The 21,924-nt window shown below is 39.1% G+C and overlaps 1 protein-coding gene across 9 annotated transcripts in view; it reads right to left on the bottom strand.

Moving 5' to 3' along the window:
• C6H12orf42 (chromosome 6 C12orf42 homolog) overlaps positions 1 to 21,924 on the bottom strand; it is a 158,269-nt gene that overhangs the window by 42,685 nt on the left and 93,660 nt on the right. For 3 of the 9 annotated variants that reach the window (XR_009404997.1, XR_009404995.1, XM_059404637.1), the window contains 2 exons: positions 19,632 to 19,738; positions 19,329 to 19,532 (listed from right to left, as the gene is read on the bottom strand). The exons of 5 other annotated variants lie outside the window; for them this stretch is intronic. Coding sequence is in view for 1 of the 4 variants with exons in the window: in XM_059404637.1 (XP_059260620.1) it covers positions 19,349 to 19,532; positions 19,632 to 19,738 (291 nt within the window). In the remaining 3 variants the exon portion in view is untranslated. Of the gene's footprint in view, positions 1 to 12,433; positions 12,811 to 19,328; positions 19,533 to 19,631; positions 19,739 to 21,924 lie in introns of those variants that run through there. One more of the 9 variants, XR_009404996.1, reaches the window with a different exon arrangement.

The raw sequence follows: 21,924 nt of genomic DNA, 5'->3' as shown, positions 1-21,924 counted from the left end.
TTCTGAACACATATGTTCTATCTATCTACATCAAGCTGATCAATTCACCGGCATGTATGCATTTCTATGGATCTCCCAGGTGGACAGGTACTGGGTTAGATACATGTGGCACATGAGGAACCTCAAAATTCAGCAGATACTCAAAAGATTCATGGGCCTTCTCAACCTTTTACTTTTAACAGAAGAACCAACTTTTTAAGACTGAAAATGATATAAAGATATCAAGTGTCAGAATCAGACTTCCCCTCCCATCCCATTTAGTATGGGATATGTTATTTTATTCTGAGATCTAGACAAGGAATGATGTCTTATTGGATCCCATTACAAATGATGTTCAAATAAAGAGAGGTGATGGAGAATAATGAATATGCATTGAGATCCCTTTTGCTGAGCATTGTACTAGGTGTTCTATATACACAAACTCTAGTCTTCAAATCTGCCTGAGTTATATTGTATTATTACCTCATAATACATACTCCTGAAGAAGCTTAAGCAGAGTTAATCAGAAAGCTTGAAAATTAGAAAACATCTTAACTCTTTTAGGTTAAAAAAAATACAAAGGCAAATTCAAAGATTAAATATGCATTTTCCTCTTTCTATAAAAACAAGCCTACTCTTGAATAAAACTCCATGATGGAAGCTCCAGAATGCAGAGACAGCTGGACTGAATTACATTACAGAGATGACGTCTGTTTCTGAGGGTCAGCATTGATAGGAAAACCTCATTGTCCTGTCACCAGGTCTCTGCCACCCTTCCAGACGCCCGAAAGAAAAAAACCAGACAAGTACCAGGGACAGATTCAAGAACAGTGTTTGAGAACACTTTGCCCACTCCCCTGTTTACAACTCATACTCCATATCCAGTGAGCAGAGAATTTTAAAATCCCAGTAGAGATGTTGTAACATTGAAAACAATAAAAGGAAAATAGGCTATCAAAATTTTAGTACAAATCCAAATGGAGGGATCCACTTCCAACATACCAATGTTTGCTGCCAATATGATTTAATGAAATGAAATTCTAATGTTCATGAATGAAAGCAAAACTCTTCTATACCCCAGCACACACAGAATGATTTCCCCAATTGCCTTGTCATAAAAAATGGAGGTATTTAATATCGTCTTTCAATATGTTTCTATGTAGGCATTTGAAACACAGAAATCAATTCAATTTGACTTCTTTTTACCCTGGGGGGGGGGGAAGCAATTCAGTGCAGCAAAATTAAAACATTGCTTTAAAAAGGGAAACATGCTGAAATCAAAGATTTTTCTCAAATAAGACTATGGACAAAGTTCTCCATTTCGAAAAGAATATTTATAAAAGTCGTTATGTAGTTGAACAATCTTAAGAGAATCAATTAGGCCAGCTAAGGAACGCTTCCTGACATGCTTTTTTATGGCATTTCAGAAGCCAGAATTTTAGTAATGCTTGAATAGAATCATGGGGAGAAAGTTCAACATTTTTCTCCAGGGTCGCTAGCATTAATGGTACAAATTCATTGAACTGGCACCATAATAATCACTACCAATTAGTGTATCCATGCTCCCTGAATGTACATATCCAGAAGGAAAGATTTTTATCTCTTTCATCTTTAAATCTGGACAAGGAGTAGTAGCTCGGCTCAGGCATGTTACCAGTTGTCAGCTGATGTGATCAAAACAGGGCAAGGCTGTGTATCTGAGGCCCCTCCTGCATTTGTATAAAATGAAGTTATTTTCAGCCATTTTCATCTTTGTGATACAAATAAAGAGGGAAGATGGGTCTTGGATCAAAATAAAGAAATTCTCCTGACCTCATCTACAAAGATGAAAATTAATCTAATTCAAACTTTCCCAAGCTGTGTTCTCAGGGCACAGAGGCCACTGCTGAAATGTTCATGATGATGCCAGAGTGTAGCCAATGGACACTGAAGTCTTCCATGAAGAACTATATCGGAGAACTCCGTGGGCTGATCAATGAAAGCACCAGTAGGTGGCAAAGACCACACAGTCTCTTCCCTCTACCAGGAAAGCTCTGGGTTTTGCCTATCTGGTTTCAGTCAACAACAAAGATGCCGACCCCTGCTTTGTTGCCCATATCTCCTTCTGAGAGAAAGAGACCCACCACAGAAATCTTAATCAGCACTACAATAACAAGGAATTTTTAACCTCTGTGTATGTCTCCCCTTCCATAAAATAAAAATTATAATGGCATCTTACTCATAAGGTTGTTGTGAAAGTCAAATGAGTTTATATACTTAAAGCATTTAGAAGAGCACTCAGCATAAAGTGCCCCATAAATTGTAGATGCCATTTATTTATTTATTTGACAGACAGAGATCACAAAGGCAGAGAGGCAGGCAGAGAGAGAGGAGGAAGCAGGGTCCCTGAAGAGCAGAGAGCCCGATGTGAGGCTCAATCCCAGGACCCTGGGATCATGACCCAAGCCGAAGGCAGAGGCTTTAACCCACTGAGCCACCCAGGCACGCCTGTAGATGTCATTCTTATCACTACCATCATTGTTGATATTGTTGTTCTCATTCCTATGATTACTACCGCTATTATTATTGTAATCCCAGCCCCTTGCCAAACCCAGCAGTGTTTTTAACGTCACCACATTTGCAGATTAAGCTAGTCAATCAGCAAATGATGGAATTATATTTGCCTCTGTTCAGAACTTCCTAAATCTTGGATGCTTCATTGGGGCTATTCTTACTGACATTCCTATTAATAGTTGATGTTAACGTGGTTCTTGAGTTCTATCAAGGCAAGCATTTCAAAGTTATTCATGAAAGGAAAAAAAATGAGTAAAAGCAACCTGTATGTCCCATAAGGGAGAAATGATAATATTATAATATTAATGATAATACTAATTCAGTGATAATAGGTCAACTGGGTATTGTTGAGCCACTGAAAGAAAATGTAAACATATTTGTTGAACTGAACTATGGGGCATTATAAAAAAATGATATGATGGTAAGTTAAAGCAGAATATACAGTCATACATTTTCCATGATTGAAACCCTATGATAAAATCTATGCATATGGGACAGTCTAAATAAGTCTTTGAAACAATGGTACATTTTGTCAAGTTAGGAGGATCTGAGAATTCTCACTCCTTTGACACACTTTCTGCGATGAATTTTTCATAGTAGAAATACTTGCATTGTACACTATTAATTAGATTCCTCCAATGTTAAGTGACAAAGTCATCAAAAATAAATCCTGTTGTTTTCAAATACAGAAGCAGCACAGGATAATCCTCCACAGTTTTGACAGTGATCACTGTCCTTAATCATACTCCATCAAATATTAAATTAAAATTTATCAAATTTTTTGTCAAAGGTAGCGCAATAATGGGCAATAAGGAGGTCACATGGTGTGATGAGCACTGGGTGCTATATGCAACTAATGAATCACTGGAAATTTTATCAAAAACTAAATATGTATTATGCATTGGCTAATTGAATTTAAGTTAAAAAATTAAATAAAAAATAAAAATAAATAAAATTGATGTTTAAACATCAAAAAGTTTTCAAACTTTAAATCTTTAAATAAATAATACATTATTGCTGGTATAACTATGGGTTAACCTACCTTAATTCATTATAGCATATAACTGTGGTGCATGAGTGGATAAATACTATAAACACTAGCACTTAACTGTATACAGTTGGCTGATGAACAGCATGGGACGCACCAATCCTTGTCCAGCCAAAAATCTGTGTGTAACTTATGACTCCCCAAAAACTTGACTACTAATAGCCTACTTTTGACCGGAAGACTTGCCAATGCCATAGATAGTCAATTAGCACATATTTTGTATGTTATATGTATTATGTACTGTATTTTTACAATAAAATAAGCTAACATAAAGAAAATGTTATGAAGGAAACCATAAGGAAGAGAAAATACATTTACAGTACTGTACTACATTTTTTTTTAATTGCATAGGAGTAGACCAATGTAGTTTAAAACTGTGTTGTTCAAGGTCAACTATTTAACAGAGCTTTGTTTTCATAAATCATCTCTACACCATGCTAGAGAATGTTGAAATCAAATGAGCCTCTACCAGATGTAGTTAACAAAGAAGTGACTTAGAAAGAGTGATTTCAGGAGGCGGTCCTACACAAATGAATCTGTTTCCAGTGGTGGAGCCATCCTGGGCAGAAGTCCTTAGCAACTAACATGGTTTCACTATATAGGCCTCTTGTATCCAGATGCTCTATGACATTGGTCCTGGGAATTTCTTTATCCGGTCTGAAAACACCTTGACAAAGTCACAGGTAGAAGCAAAGACTAGTTTACAAGGTATTTATGAGTGAAGACAAGTTTCAAATGACATAATATCAAAAATTCATTCTTGCAATGGCAGGGTCATAGGGAAGTTCTATTTTTAATTTCTTGAGGAATCTCCATACTATTCTCCAAAGAGGCTGCACCAACTTGCATTCCCACCAATAGTGTAAGAGGGTTCCCCTTTCTCCACATCCTCTCCAACACATGTTGTTTCCTGTCTTGCTAATTTTGGCCATTCTAACTGGTGTAAGGTGATATCTCAATGTAGTTTTAATTTGAATCTCCCTGATGGCTAGTGATGATGAACATTTTTTCATGTGTCTGATAGCCATTTGTATGTCTTTATTGGAGAAGTGTCTGGGTATTTACCCCAAAGATACAGATGTAGTGAAAAGAAGGGCCATCTGTACCCCAATGTTTATAGCAGCAATGGCCACGGTCGCCAAACTATGGAAAGAACCAAGATGCCCTTCAACAGATGAATGGATAAGGAAGATGTGGTCCATATACACTATGGAGTATTATACCTCCATCAGAAAAGACGAATACCCAACTTTTGTAGCAACATGGATGGGACTGGAAGAGATTATGCTGAGTGAAATAAGTCAAGCAGAGAGAGTCAATTATCATATGGTTTCACTTATTTGTGGAGCATAACAAAAAGCATGGAGGACATGGGGAGTTAGAGAGAAGGGGGTGGGGGTAAACTGGAAGGGGAGGTGAACCATGAGAGACTATGGACTCTGAAAAACAATCTGAGGGGTTTGAAGTGGCAGAGGGTGGGAGGTCGGGGTACCAGGTGGTGGGTATTATAGAGGGCATGGATTGCATGGAGCACTGGGTATGGTGAAAAAATAATGATACTGTTATGCTGAAAATAAATTTAAAAAATTCATTTTTGCTTATCTGTGTAGTCTTATTCTTTAACACTAATGGGGAGAGAAAGGGGCGATAAACTCAGTGTTAAAAAATGAAGTGATGTATCAAGTGATTAGAAGTATGAGAAAAGCTGTTGTCAGTCCATCCCAGAGCTGATAACACAGTGCCACGGACTATCTGTGCCATCTCTTGGAATTGCCACTTGTATGGATGCTATGAAATGTAAATGAGATTACATGGCAAAAATTCTATGATCCCCACACGACCAGGTAAAAATCCATTATTGGAAGAATCGTGTGAACTTTCAGCGATCATTCCCAGGTGCAGCCTCTCCTCACATTTTACTAATTCTAAGCCTGTAAGACACTCCATGATGGATTCTGAGGGGCATTTTTATGAAGAATGACATAGAAAGAGAACTTCCAATGCAATATCCATACTTTAGAAAATTAACAAAATAGCCCCAGCTGATGGGAAAATAGGAGGGAGATGCTTTGCCTCCATCCAGTTGTCCACTTCCCCAACACAGTCCAGGGTTTGTGGTCAAGATAAAAAGAAAACAACAATAAAAAAATAGTCACCTCTATGTATTGTGCCCAGTGATTTTAAAGGTAGGCTCTGTATTTTTCCAGTCCCTGCCCTAGCTTTGTGCTTGGATGTATGAGAGACAGAGAACAGTGGCCAAAAGATGTAGACCTTACATGTCAAGTGTTAGGTCGGAGAAGAGCTTCATGGTAACAATGTTTCCTGGAGTTGTCATCCCTCTTATAATCCATGAGTATCAGAGAATCAGGTGGTGGGTGGGAGATTCCAGCTTCTCAAAGGAAAGCACTGCTAGGTGGAGGTGGGTTTAGGGTTGTAATGGAAGCTAAACCTGGGAACAGGTCTGTACCATCACCTTACTATTCAGCAGCAGGCCTGAAAAAGATTCTAACAACTTCTGAGTGGATAATGAACAGAAGCATATGATACTTGTACATCATGTCTTCTGGAAAGCACCAAGGACCAGAAAGAATCCTGTTCATTCAAAGATGAAAAACATATGAATTCATATAATGCTCATAAAATATAAACGCAGTTACATACAGCAAAATGAAGGAGAGAATGCATCATCCCAATGGCTCACAAAAACCATCCTGCAATCAATCACTTTGGGAATTTTCAAAAACAGAGCTCGGCAGCATAGACACAGATGGGTTTTCCTGACCAGCAAAAGGCAGAGTCCTCCAACCAGTCCATCCTTTTAAGAACAGGAATGTGTGATCAGAAGCCACTGAAAGATTTTGAGTAAGAGAGAGATGATGTGAAGAGTTTCGGAAGAATGTAAGGACAGCTGCACAGAAGCAGACGTCCAGGGCTGGCTAGAAGACTCATGTATTTTATCCACTTCTATGATGAAAGACAAGATGGTAAATCCAGCTGCCAAGATGCTTAGATGGTCTGGGGCTCAGGGTAGGGAATGAATAGGAAGGGATGTACTCTTGCTCTGGATAGTAAAAGAGATTTTTGAGGAGCTTAGAATATAAAAGGAGAGTAAAAGTGGCTGATGGAGAAGGATGAAATGATTTTTGCATTAGGAACAAGCAAACAAACAAAACAGAGCTTGGCATCCTTAATGGAAAGAAGATATAGCCTTACAGAACAGGTACAGACACCAGGATGACCGGCAAAACAACAGTAAGCAGAGAGAAGACAAAGCAGGGTAAGATGAGGAACAATCCCAAATAAATTAAATGTCTGATAGAAAAATCAAGATCTTCTTTGGATGACTAAATGGAGTAACCAACATTACAAAAAAAAAAAAAATCAGAAGTAAGGAAGATGCAGCAGACACTATTGGTGCAGAAGAAACTGTATTCTCTACAAAGAGAGGTCACCTTTCATTCAGGTATCCACACCTTCAAGAAGTAGCCCTCTTCGCAGCTCAGGGGAAAATCCCTATGGTAATATCATTCCATCCAGTGTAATTGGTCAAGTAGAAGACACATGACTTAGTTAAACATAATGAGACTTATAAACAAATCTTCTGGGGGCTTCTGAGAAGAGTTTGCTAATGAAGATGTCCACACACACATACACTACTAATGAAGATGTCCACACACTTTTCTTCTGGAAGATGAGGCTGTCTTACTAGCATGGGGGGACTAGTTCAAGATTAGAGCCCCCCAACACTAGACTTGGCAGGCTTTTTGCTGGTTGGATTTAAAAGAATACTGATGTGCAGGACAAATGAGAAGCTCACCCAGAATAAAAAACAGCAAACCAAGTAAACATGCTCCTTTAAAATTTTCCTTCAGGGGCACCTGGGTGGCTCAGTCATTAAGTGTTTGCCTATAGCTCAGGTCATCTGCCATCAGCTCAGGTCATGATCCTAGTGTCCTCAGATTGAGCCTGGCATCAGGTTCCCTGCTCAGTGTGAAGCTTGCTTCTTTCTCCCATTCCCCCTGCTTGTATGTTCTCTCTCGCTCTCAGTCAAATAAATGAAATCTTTTTAAAAAATAAAATAAAATACAATTTTACTTGAAAATGTCCCTAATAAGCTGAAAAATTAATCAAGAGTAAAAATTAAAAATGAGGGCGCCTGGGTGGCTCAGTGGGTTAAGCCGCTGCCTTTGGCTCAGGTCATGATCTCAGGGTCCTGGGATCGAGTCCCGCATCGGGCTCTCTGCTTGGCAGTGAGCCTGCTTCCTCCTCTCTCTCTCTCTCTCTCTCTCTCTCTGCCTGCCTGCCTCTCTGCTTACTTGTGATCTCTCTGTCAAATAAATAAATAAAATCTTTAAAAAAAATTAAAAATGAAAGAGCAGAAAGCTGAGGGTGAATATAGAAAAAAAATGTAAGCATATACAAGACTGGTTTTATTTTTTTTATTTTTTTAAAGATTTTTATTTATTTATTTGACAGAATGAGATCACAAGTAGGCAGAGAGACAGGCAGAGAGAGAGAGGAGGAAGCAGGCTCCCCGATGAGCAGAGAGTCCAATGCAGGGCTCAATCCCAGGACCCTGGGATCATGACCTGAGACGAAGGCAGAGGCTTTAACCCACTGAGCCACCCAGGCCCCTTATAGACTGGTTTTAAAGAATTGTGGTAAATAATATGATTCAGATACAAGAGGATATGTAATTGAATTAAAATTAATGTATTCATAATTAATTAAATCAAAGATTTACTAAAAATAGTATTCCACGTTCTATAACTGAAGACCAGGAAGTTAAGAGGTACTGGGAGTAAGCATAGTTTGCTAAATTCCTTGTTTATGAAGGAAAAGTCAAAATACACCTTTTGTATAAATTTTTCATCATAGAACTACAGTTGGGATAGTATTTTATAAAATATTAAAGGTAGCTCCTAAAGTAAGACCATATTATTATCTGCATGTTACAGTGGGAGGAAAAGGTACACAGAGATTAAAATCTTCCCTCAGAAGAAAAGATAAATATGTCATTCCTTTCAAGATAGGCAAGACTTTAACTTACTTTCTGTGAAACCCTTTCAACTGTGTCAAATATTTCTTGCTGTGTCCTGCTGATACAACCAGTTATCACTTTTTCCCTGCCCCTAAAACATTAAATCTTCACCTTTTAAAATGTATACCAGGGATTTAAGGGTAAGAGAATACACTTATTTCATATTCAGTTTTCAGAAGTTTAATTTGGATACATCTTAATGTGGATTTATGTTTTAAATCCATTTGGGATTCTCTCAGTTTCTTAAATGTGTGGGTTTATGTTTTTCACCAAATTTAGGATGTTTCCAGCCTTTATTCCTCCAAATACTTCTTCATTCTCACTCTTCCTCCTCACCTTCTGGGCCTCCAACAATAAAAGTGTTAGCAATTTGGTCATTGTCCCACATGTCCACTAGAATGTTCTTTTCTTTCTTTTGTTCATATTGATAAATTCTATTAATCTTCCTCAAGATTCTGATTTTTTAAAAAAAAATAGATATGTGAAGAAATCTAATTAAAAATATATTTCCAAGACATTTTCCCTAAAAATTCATAGCGTACTTTTTTCCCAGAGCTTTTCATGTAACTAGGTCCTTCTTATTTTTCAGATCCAGATTTAACTGTCACTTTTACAGGGAATTGTTCCAAGTTTACTTCTACTATGGGTTTTTTTTTTTTTTGCACAATCTGTAATTATGTTGTTTATATATTTTAGTGGCTTATTTTCTGCATCCTCTCCTAAAAACCGGTTCTAAATGCCAAGAACTACGTCTTGTTTGGCACTGATTTGCACAGAGCAGGCACTCAGAAAATACTATTTTGAATCAAAAGTGAAGAGATAAAATCGCTACACTGTGTATGTGCAAAGAGAAACAACTGTCATGGGTCACATATTCTAGAGAAGGGGTTCAAGTTAGACCAAAAAAAAAAAAAAAAAAAAAAAAAGATGATGCATGTGCTCACAACCTGGAGATTTTAAGATGGGTAAACCCTGAGGAGGGGATCCCATATGTGGCCCCTTTTTGCCTAGATGTGCCTAGATAAAATAAATTTAACGGGTGTCTAAAGATTTTTGAAAATCAATTTCCATCTTAATTTCAGTCTAGTTCAGAGATACTAAAGAAGGTCTAGACGCATAAGGCACAGCAAATTCCTTGGAAGCCTCTTTCTTCCACTCTTCCTTATTTCCTCCGTCTCCGCCCTCATTCTGTTCCTTCCTTGCCCTTCTTCTCCCCTCATTCTCTCTCCTGTAAAAATAGCAGCTGTCCCCATATCTCCCCCAGCATGCTGCCCCACTCCCAAACCCCCAACGTCCCCCCGTCACACCAGCTGGCACCACAGGTTCCCTGTCCTTTCCTCTTCCCTCCCCTTCACACTATCATTTTTCTTCTTCTCTTGCTACTTTCCTGCTTCTTCACTCACCATTAGCCTGGTCTGATATTAAAAGCCAAGGAGCTAATTGATGAGGGCAGAATTCTTCTTTGCTGATAAATTTGAAGAAGAGACCAAGTGGACTGAGGAAAAAGAAAGAATTCTCCCTCTGAGGGAAGGTGAGGGAAGAGGGGGCTGTACAGGAGATAGACCCTGAAGAGTAAAACCAAGCCCCTGCACCACATCATAATGGCACTCAAGCATAAGCACAAGGTGCCAAATCAATGCCCATCCATTCCAAGACATTGCTTTTTCTCACATTACTATCTGCTCCCTATTCTCCATCCATTTTTCCTCTCTGTTGCTTTTCCCTATGAGGTTTCATCAGGGTTTTCCCCCTAATGAATGATAACTGTGAGCTGGAGGCTGAAATAGAAAATTGTCTGTCATGTTATCATTTTGAAAAAGTCAAAGTTCATGAAGTTCAAATCAAAGTTCAATCATAGCCTAGAAATCTACCTACTGGATGAAGACAGCATTGACCTAGGTTGAAAGGAACTGGCTTTAGGCAAGGAGGTACAATGGTTAGGATCACAACTTGGGAGAATGCTGGATCTGCCTTGTCTCAGTTCTACCACTTAGCAGTGGTATGACCTCGAGTCAAACAGTGGACATCTCTGGTCCCAGTTTCAGAAAATAGAAATGATAGTATGATGTCTCCTAAGGTCTCTGTAAGGATTAAGTGAATATGAAGTGGTAAAATGATGGCTGACACGCTAATCACATTTGTCAAGTTTAGCTGCTGTTGAATTAGACATAGGCTGGCTGATGTTATCCCAGAAGACAGGGAGGCTTGGGTTCATGGAAGCTAAACAGGCTGAATAGAGTTGAGGCCAACATATATATCCCTAACCAAGCCCTTAACTAATATCCTCCACCAAGTACTAAACCCCTTTAAAGTAGTCTTTGCTTGTGTTTACATGTAAATAATTGCAGTGTGCTATTTTCACTCACAACGAACTCTGCAAAGTGTGGGGTTCAAAAGACACCCTGAGTTCTCCCCAAAGCACAGAGGTTGCTATACAAGCTCAGAGAAGAGGTCTGCACACTGAAAAATTCGGAGAGCCATCCTCCTAGGCGGGTTCAACCAATGAACCAATGGCCAGGATACTCGCAGAAAATGCTTTTTTTTCCCTGAGAGTTCCATAGAATTTAAAAATGAAGGGGGTTGGGGGAAGGCAAGTACAAAAGCTAGGAGGCACCAGGGAGGGGAGGCAATTGTGTTTTATTAATCCATGTGATTAATCCAGCATGCTAAGGAAGACTTTACAGAATCAAAATTTGTGTGGTTTCAATCCACACAGGTTAGAAAGCACCATTGCATTCACTTGTCAGTGCCTCCTCTGCTTTGTGCTTGAGTTGTATTCTTGAGTCTGGTAGGAACGGAGAAAGAGCATTTATATGAGGACCAGCAGCACAGGCTCTTTGATAAATGTCCTTCTCCCCCTCCCTTTCTACAAGATGCTTCATAAATTTCCCAAGAAAAGCCTTGGGTTTATATTTGCACTATTTCCCCTCAAAAGCCAAACAACTGGAAATTGCCCCAAATGCAGATTTCTGTCAACCCCCACGGGAAGTGTTTTCAGCAAGGAATGGGTGGATGGCAAATCCCACTCTGAGCTCTTGCAAGAAAGTGGTGAGAAAGGTACAGAGCATTTAAGGTTCCAGTGAGAGCCAGCATTTCTTCACCAGGGTAAGTGAAAGAGTCCTTTCAGAATCCAAGAGATTCCTCACAAGTTTTAGCAGAAAAAGAATGAGAGCCTTTGACTATGGCAAAGAAAGAGCAAGAGAGTTTCAGGAAAACAGAGGAAGCTGTCTCTGCAAGACCCAGTCAGTTTTATCCACCTGGGGTTGGCTATGATGTGATTCTGCAAACTGACAGGAGATATGTTTGAAAAAACTAAGACATTTTGAGGCCATTTCCTCTCTTCATATTCTACCTGGGAAGAGGAGAAATGAGTCTTCTCCAGGAAGCCCTTGTGGTCTGTAATACAGGAGTCTCCAATCTTGGTGAGACTTTTCCAGACAATGCGTTGTGTTGAGGCTGATATTAACACAAACAGAAGGATATTATGGGGTAGTAAGCACAGAAACCTTCCCAAAGCACACCTAGGGACATGGGAAGTGCTTAGCTCTCAGTTCTGAAAAGAACATTTCCCCCAGTTCAGAGCTTTATTCTAAGTCACAAAGGAGACATCTATAACTAAGCCCATTTGAATGTCTGTGTCTGTTCAGGTCCATTAGACAGAACTATAGCCTTTGCTCACTTCTGCTCAGCTGATAAGAAAATGGGTTTAGCTTCCTTTTTCTCTTCTCTTCACACCACTTGGATTTGGTTCATGTAAAGCAAAACAAGCACTCTTACTTCCTTCTCATTATTTAAGTAATGTGTTTGTTGCTTTTATTTTTTTATTATGTTCAGTTAGCCAACATATTGTACATCATAAATGTTTGTTTAGTGTTTAATGATTCATTAGTTGCATATAACACCAGTGCTCATCCCAGCACATGTCCTTCTTAATACCCATCACCTGGTTACCCCATCACCCTCACTTCTGTAACCCTCAATCTGTTTCCTGGAGTCCAGAGTCTCTCATGGTTTGTCTCCTTCTCTGATTTCTTCCCATCCAGTTTTCCCTCCCTTCCCCTGTGGTCCTCAGTGTGGTCCACCTGTCTGCTGAAGGAAGGTCCCAGTTTCTCCGCCAATCAGGACTCCAAAAGATCCTTCTTTGGCCGTTGCCATCATCCTGGGTCTGGACCTGACCTCATGATCACACCTAGGAGAGGAAAATTAAAGTTCCACTCATAATGTTAACTGGGGTGACAATCTCAAGTTTCTCATCATCCAGTAAGATAGTCTGAACTCATTCATGGAATGATGGAAGAGTTTCCTGCAGTGAGAGAGGCAAGCCTCAATATACAAACACTTTCCAATTTTCTATTCATGCCATATTTTTTTAAGGTCCCATTGGCCAAAACAAGTCACATAGCCAACTACAGATTCAAAGCATAGAGAAATGAATTCTACCTCTTCATTGGAGAATTGAAAAAAACACATTTCAAAGAGCCATTTGGGGGTGAAATGAATTACTATGGTCCTTTTGTAATTTTGTAAATTTTCCTTAGTCATGTCATAAGAAGAGAAACTTGAAAAATCCCAGGCATGTGAGATCACTGATGTTATTCAAGAAGCAGTGGTTTGAGAGGCAGCATGGAGAAGCCATTTCAAGGGTGAAAGTAATTGCTCTAGACTGATTAAGACAGCAATCTCCAAAAGCTCCCAAACTTTGTGACTGAGTATGATAGAATTAAGGTCTTATTCTACTTCTTACTTTTCTCCCTAAAACAGGTCCTCACTCAGTAATTCTCCAGCCCAGTAAGTGACAGTACCATTGTCGAGTTGGTTCAAGCCAAAGAAATGAGAATCGTTCTGGATTCCTACCTGTCCCTTATTCCCATTTCCTAACCATCCACAGTCTTACTCGTTTTATCTGTCTACAATTTATTTCCAACATCCATCTATTCCCATCTTCACTGCCATGATGGCTATCTGCATCCCCTTCATCTTTCACTTGGGACTTTTACTGTGGTCCCCTCATTGGTCTCCCTGATTCCTCACTTGTCCTTTTTATAATTATTGTCCAAACAACCACTTTGGGATCATTTTAAAACATGTACCAGAAGATGGTATATCTCCACTTAAAATCTTCTATGGCCTCCCACTGTATTTAGAATAAAATCCAAAACTCCTGATGGTCACCTAAAAATGCTCTTTACAATATGGACCTTGTTTGTGTCTAATCTCAATTTATACAGCTCTCTTGTTTATTAACTATATTCTAGTCACACTGATCTCTTTTTTTTTCTTTTCTGAACACATGAAATATACAAATCTTGGTAAATACACAAATCTAGGTAAAATCAAATTACATTACTTCCTTGCTTAAAAATAAATAAGTAAATAAGTAATCATTCTTCATTGCCAAGCAACCAAACCAAACTAGCTCAACGCTCCTCAGCTCCTAGGTGTCTAACCTTAATTGCTCTCCTTGCTATTTATAGGGTTCTGCCCTTGTCAAGATATGGCTCCCAGAACCAAGATACTGCTGCTCATCTGTCCTGCCTATGGCCAGGTGAGACCCTCATCTCTGGAAAAGTCTCTGCTCTCTTCATATCCCCATTCCTTGGTTCCCCCTCAATTCTAGCATGCTTAAAGACTTCATGTCCCCAAATTTAAGATGAATATCAGCATGGCAAGGAATTTAGAGCTATCAGAGCAAGCCATGTATTTGTTTTAACCATGACACTTCTCAAAGTTATACCCATTCTCTCAACCATCAGATCCTAGTATACTGACTCTTGAAGCCACACATTTTTGCGATACTGATAGTGGCAATTACTTTCCATTCTTCCATTGTATTTCAAAAAGAATTAAGGGGTTGTCATTGAATTACATTAGCTGGCTGAAACGAATCCTAAATTACTCTTTCTCTGTAAAACTAACAAAAGTGGACTGGGTCAAAATTTTCAGTAATTTTTAATACAAGCCATCAAGGCTGAGAAATCCTAATTATTTCATTGAGGTTTTTGGCAGGGGAGGGAGAATCAGTAGGGTCTATCAAAGAAAACCAGCTAAAGTATATTCATAAAATATATTACTCTGAAGTTGCAAGAAAAATGGAAGAGGAAACTCTCAGTGTACTACTGTGTATAGAGCCCCAAGTTAACGTGTTCAATAAGACAGCAAAGTCCAGAATGTTGCTACTAATCCACACACTTCTATTTGCTCACAGACACACTTTTATTTGCTTAGAGAAAATGTGGATGGATTGCCAAGAAACCAGAAAATGCAGCTTCCTATGGGGGAGGGGGAATGAGGCAGATTGAAGCAAGGGTGGGAACAAGACTTTTCACTATAAACCTCTTTTGAGCCATATGAATGAATTCCACTACCACCACCACCACCACCCCACCAACACAAACATGGTTTCCTAACTTCTGTTAAAAAAAAAAAAAAAAAAAAAAAAGATGAAGAAGAAGAAAAAGAAGAGTTTGTGTGGAGATCACAGGGTGAAGGATCCCATTTAAACCACATTACTCCAGAACTTTGGAAATATAAAATCAACAAAACCTTTCAAACAGTCCTGATATCTATATATATGCAACAAACTTGATTGCTAAATAAATATAAGTAAATAATAAATACATTCTAAAATAAGACATTCTCCAAATGAGAGTGTAGCAGTTATCAGCTTTATCAATCGCCTTAAAAACTTTTTTTCTCTTAGTTAAGACATATAAATTCATTTATCTTTTCAAGTTAGTGAAATGGTCCAAAATTTTCATAATAGTTTATTGTGACAGCACTGTATAGAATGTAATTAATGCAACCACTTATTATTTTGGTTTGACACAAAATAATACTTTTTGCTTGTCCTGTATCAATTTATTTTGGGAAACTATGCTTCCCCTTCTCCTTCCCCCTACCCCTCACACACACACACACACACACACACACACGATTTTGTGTAATTTAAATGCAGCTGTCAGAGTTAAATGCTGGGGTAGCAAACGTTGACTGCTGTGCTCTATTCTCCCACACGCCCTGATTGTTCCAGGAATGAACAGGAGACTCAGATCTGACCAAGCAGAGTCAATGGATAGGAGGTGGGGACTGTTAAAGATGCCAAGCAAAAGAGGATTTCTCTATTTTTGAACTGACAAGTTCTAAGAATCATATAAACCTGTAGCTGACAAGACCCATTACTGCTATCCATTAGCATTCTCAAAATGAGAATTATATCAATATGGACATTTTTTAAAAAAGAAAAAGAAAATCATGATAATATCAGTGAACAGTGGATCCAGCCATGCTCTGAGCCAGTCTGTCCCATGGATTTACCAACTTCACAAGCCAATGAAATCTTTACTGTTGCTACTTTGTAACATATTTCAAGTGTTCTTCAATAAAGTCTTTATGCTTTTACCTGTACATATTTTAGAGCTTCTTTAGAAACTCTGGTCTTTCTTGACATTATTTCTGAATTTACCTGGAAAATGTAGAAAACATAAACTTCTAAGTTTAAGAGATTCAGAGAAATTCTTCATGTGACCAGTGAATCTGGAGCAAGGTAAGGCAGCTCTTTCATGAAGAGGGCTGGGCTATAAGGTAAAGGGAAAAATACACAAAATAAAACTGGTCTATGGTTCTGAAAATAATCCATGCCACCTGTCATGCTTACTTCCATAAATGAAATATTATTTTAAAATATTCCTTATTTTTTAAATAAGATAATCCTGATAGTAACTGTAATTGACTCCAGGTACCTACATATGCACATCCTTCCCATATATTTCATTAAAGGGGCTAATTAGCTTATTTATCTGTTCATTCAACAAATTTTTATTGAGTTACACTATATGCTGGATGTTGTTCCAGAAACTGGGGATATAACAGATGAAATCTCTGTCCTTATGAAATTGACATGTTAAGTGAAGGTGACATAAAAATAAATAAATACATCTATAATATATCAGGTGGCAATTTTTTTACTCCTAAAACGAAAAATAAGACAAGATAAGGGGAATTGAAAATGTTGAGGATAATGTACCAATTTATATACATAAATAAGAGATGCCTTCTTGGACTGCGTAACTTTAAAGCAAAGATTTGAAAGCAGAGATGTCATAGCCATGTGATATCCTGATGTGGGTGATTCTGAGTACAGTTACTGGAAACATAGGGCATAGAGAAGGATGACAGAAGATTGAAGCAGGGCAAGCTTTGAAGTTGAGCTTTGTCTCCTTGAAATAATAAATAAAAAATAAAAGGGGAAAATAAAGAGAAGAAAGATGCAAAGATATTGGATAATTAATAGGAGCAAGGTCATAAATTAGGATGGCCTGATTCAATTTGAAATTAAACAATTCAACAAACATGTAATCAGCACCAACTGCCCACTAGCATTTGTGCATAATGTTGATTGTTTGGATATGATTGGATATTACTGTTTGGATCAATATATGTTTAAGGTGGTGTTAGTTCACTGGGTCTATAAGACCAAACAACCCTTGCATGAGGAATGGGATCTTTCCTGAAGGCTGAGATTTTCATCCCACAGCCATATTCCCCCAGCCCGAGCCATTCCCTGTGGAAAAAGCTTGTTTCTCAAGCCAGAAACTTGAAGCGGAGAGGGAGGGTCTTAAGACGGAACAGAGGAGGAACTCTTCCTTGGCCATGACTACAGACCAAGGAGGCAGGACAGACCTACTGGGATGAAACTTAAGAGGACACATAATATGTTAAAAGGTGGAATGAGAGCCAGGAACCCAGTGCCCCAGGCCAGCTGCACCAGCAACAGGATGTGGGAGATAAACTGAGTCAAGGTCAGACACCTGTACTTGGAAGTCTCCACTGCTGTCAGCCTTTGCTTTATCTCTAGAGGTATTTGTTCCATCTTAAGTAAACTCTTTTTGAAAATATCTCAGATGAGCGAAGAGAAGTGAAAGGGAGGGGCTTGCTACACTTTAAAGGGAGGAGGTGGCTCAGAGGTGACAGTAAGAGACCTTGAGAGAACATGAAGTGAGAGAAAACTTTGAGTGGCTAAATGAATGCCGCTAACTACCCCAGCCCATCTGTCCTTGGAGAAACCCTGGAGCTAAAGGTTCAGAGCAGGGACTATCCAACAAGGAAGGCTGTATGTGGAAAACCCACCCCCACTCCTCTCCACACATAGGAGCTGGACAATTTACCCTTTACTCCTCAGTTTCTACCTCTGCAAAAGGGGGCTAATATTACCTCATAAAAACCATCAACCATGTTTTGTTGACAAAAAATTAACGTACCAAGGCTATGTAAATAAGTCAGCGCTGAAGATGGGTCTCAAATCTACTCTTCCCCACTCCCGACTCTGTGTTCTTAACCCCACACGGTCCTGCTTCCCCATATCATTGGCACAACCAGCAATCCAGACATCCAAACCAGAACCTGGAAAGTCACCCTGGCCTCCTCCTACCTTCTTCACCCCCAGATCCACTCATAACCAAATCCTGTCAGCACCCCCATCTCAATGTCCTTCAGACTCATCCCCCTGCTACAGTTCCCACCATTCACCTCAGTGGAATTCCCTTTTCACCTTCTCTTCCTAAAATCCAATAGAATAAATACAATAATAGACAATAACATTCACCTTCTTAACTGTTCAATGGTTTCCCATCGACTAATTGATGGCTCTCAAACTTTATTGTGCATAGAAATCACCTGGGGAACATGTTAAAATGAAGATTTTTGACTCAAAAATTTGAGAGGGGGGCCCAGGAATGGGCACAGTTCATAAGCATCATACACATGAGTGATAAAAGTAATATGTAGATGTTTCTTATTCAAAGTAAATCCATAGACTACGATTGGGGAGTTGGTTAGAAATGGAGATTCTGTGGCCTGGCTTTAGTTAGTCCTACTCAAATTTTAACAGAGTCCTCAGCTGATTTGAATGCATGTCAAAGATGTAGATGACACTTTGATCTAAAGAATAAATCATTTGCCACGGTATAGGAGGCTGGTCATAACCAGAATTCTTGCTGTGATCTAAGCTTGACAAACTGGGGAAACTGAGGCACAAAAAAGCAACTGTCTTCTTCATCTTGGTCTCTCCAGTGCCTAGCACACTCTCTGCTACATAAGACATGCTGCTTTGTTGATATAGGCGGAGTCAAAGTGAACCACTTCAGTGTGTAGTTTAAAACACATTTTGTACAGCATGACTTTCATACGGTATCTTCAAGGTATGATTTAACTGAAGTGAAAAAGAATGGATGGAGAAAAGATGGTCAGAGTCATATATTTTACTCCTTATATTTTATATTTTACTCCTTATATATTTTACTCCTTAAATTTTTTAAGGATATATTTTACTCCTTAAAACACTGAACATGTTATCATTGGGCAGGGGAAGGGGAGACTTAGTCCTGTCTGTGCAGTCCTCACTGTTCGCAGTTGATTTACTGCCTGAAGTCAAATCCACGCTCTATATATTAAAGCACAACCCCCACCATTTTTTTGTTTTGTTTTGTTTAAGAAGAGCAAACTTTCGTCACAAAGATACAAGAACAGTCAATATTGATCTTCTTGACGGATGGCGCACCTCACGCCACAGGCCACTCAAGCATCTGCTCATTACCACCCAGCCCTCCCTTTTGTGGGGAAATAATGCCAAGTGGCCTCCTATGCGATCGGCTGCAGATTGCAAATATTTAAAAGAAATAAATTTCTCTGAATGAAAAGCACCTTTCTTTGTTCTCCAACCTCCTCTCCTCCTAAGTCATGTTGATTTTAGGGCTGTGCATACTGCCAGCACCTGTACTTTTCAATTGTTTGCTTGCCAACATCACCGTGGTTTTCTTGCTTGGGTTTAGGAACCATTCTAAGTACAGTAGCCAATGACGGTGTATTTTCTTTCTCTCTTGGCAATCTGCAGGGGAAGCACCAGCTTCAGGATACCTAGCAGCAATTGTAATGAGAGGACATAAGAAGAGAAGGACAGAAATTGGAGCTTCTCTGACTGAACACGGTCCCCATGAGATAATGAAAATAGATCACCTCTGCAGTCCAGAAAGAACGGTTTGGATTTCCACACGAAACTTATTCTTTGACAGAGAGTTCTTCAATTTGACTTGGGAAAATCCAGAATCATTCTTTAGCCGACCCTGAAGACCCACAACAAGAAATAAGGGTGGGATTTCAGCAACAGGAAATTCAAATTGTGATGGAAGGCAGCCACTTAGAATATCACCCCCAGGGTCTGAACATAAATATGGAATAAAACGATCATTTCTTCTACATGAAGCATTACCCACCATTTGGTGAAGTAGGATCATGCCCTGTGTGATCTTGATCTTTGCTCTTAATCTCTTCCCACTGAACATTAGTGTGAAAAGAAATGCAGCCAGGCATGGTGACCGTCCAGTGCAGGTGGCAAATGAGTGCAGGGACAAAAGTGGTCTATGTGGAAAGCTTCAGTCCTTTCTCTAACCCAAAGCAGATGTCTCCTCCAAAAAAAGGGTTACAGCCTCTGTGACCACCACCACTGGGGAAGGTATGTGTGCCTTTTCAGCCCCTACATTCTTTGATTCTACTTCCAGGACCAAGTATTTAGACATCTATGTGACTCCAAATCATGATGCCTTTGGTTTACATGTGTGTCTCCCCCCAGACTCCCAGACTTCAGGGATAAAGCAAATTATCTGAGCACAACAGTGCATTACATTCTGTTGGCTACAGGGATTGAGATTCAGAACCAGTATCACGAGATTTTTGTTGAGACTTCCAGGTTCAAGGTTTGACGGTGAGAGTACAGAGTCTGGGGTTGCCACAGTCACCTCACCGACGTGGCACCTTACCAACGTGGCAAGCACAAGTTGGCTTTGAATTGCTTTTTGGATAAAACGGCTTGAGTTGGGTGAACTAAAACCTCTTCCTGCTCTGACTGGTGCCCGGGGACATGTATTAGTGACATGAGGATTTAAAATGCAGTCTGCGGTCATGGAATGGTTTCTTTCACTCTGGGTTAAACTGATTAATTCTGATAAAGATGGTACTGATACTGGAAAAGATGATGCCCACTTTGCCTTAGTTGGCATCATTCTCCAATTAGCTGAGTCTGAAAATCCTAGGTACTTTCCTTATCCTCGAAATGAAAAATATGATACTTGCTACAAACACAACTAAAAGAAAGAGGTATTCTGCTTTTGTTAACATATGTAGTAAGCCACAGAGTAAGGAGCTAAAACCAACCTCCCTAATTGCACTGAGTTAGGATGATCTTCCTGAAATTGCATAACAAATGTTTTGAATTATATGAAAATCATTAAGCCACCTTCAGTTTCTTATAAGACCTCCACAAGTGACAGAAATATCAGAGGAAACATGGAAATACTGTTGTATAAATTTAAGTTCAAAATTAAATTCAGATTTACACAAAACAAATGTGTATGAAGAGTTAAATATTTTTTAAAATATTGCCTGCAAAAATCTTCAACTCTAGATGTACTAAAATTTACATTTCAAAACAATTTATCGTAAATGTATCCCAATGTTGTCACTGTCTATAAAAATATTCTTAACAGCTTGAGAAACATTTGCATCAGCAGAAAGATTCTTCTGAAAATTAAAAATCATAAAAAAATTATTTGCAATCTTGGCTACCCATTGATATTTAATAGTAAGGCACTAAAATGCAGCCTGCAAACTGGGTTCCCTAGAGCAAGGCTTGTTGACTACTGGGCTTCACTGTAGCATCAGGCAGTGAGCCTGCCTTTCCCATGACAGATCCCTCAATGTCAGAATGTGAAGGGCTTTTCTCTGCCTTCTCTACAGAAGAATGCTCCAAATACCAGCCCAGGAAATATTTATCTGGCTGTTAAAATTCTGGGAATACAACAGGGAAAAGGGCCTGAAGTTCCCACAAGACTACCACCTAAAATTTCAAGAAATCCCTGTCTGGAGATTCCACATCATCTCTGAGTCCAGTGTCCCTGTGTTGAGAGCCTCTCTAGTTTAATTTTGCCAGACAATAAATCCTTGTCTTGACTCTACAGGGTGAGCCAAGGAAAAATGGAGCTCTGAACCAAACTATCGCTGGCCCTTTATTTTAGGCCCTGTGCCTGTTATGAAAAACCTTCAAGTTCCAGGTTTCTTGGGAGTAGAATGAATTGATTCACTTCTCCTTGTAGCATCCCTGTGTAAACTTGTGTTGGGAATCACTCCTTCTGTTAGGTCAGTGACCACATTTTAACCAATTTGACAGCTTTCAAAAGAACTGTTGAAATTGCTCACTCAATGTTATCTCCTCTCTCTCTCTCTTTTTTTTTTTTTTTTTTTTTTTTTTTTTTTT

The sequence above is a fragment of the Mustela nigripes genome, chromosome 6, assembly GCF_022355385.1.
Source record: "Mustela nigripes isolate SB6536 chromosome 6, MUSNIG.SB6536, whole genome shotgun sequence".
Taxonomy (NCBI): Eukaryota; Metazoa; Chordata; class Mammalia; order Carnivora; family Mustelidae; genus Mustela; species Mustela nigripes.
The sequence above is the reverse complement of the archived record's forward strand: the minus strand, read 5'-3'. Positions and strand labels throughout refer to the sequence as shown.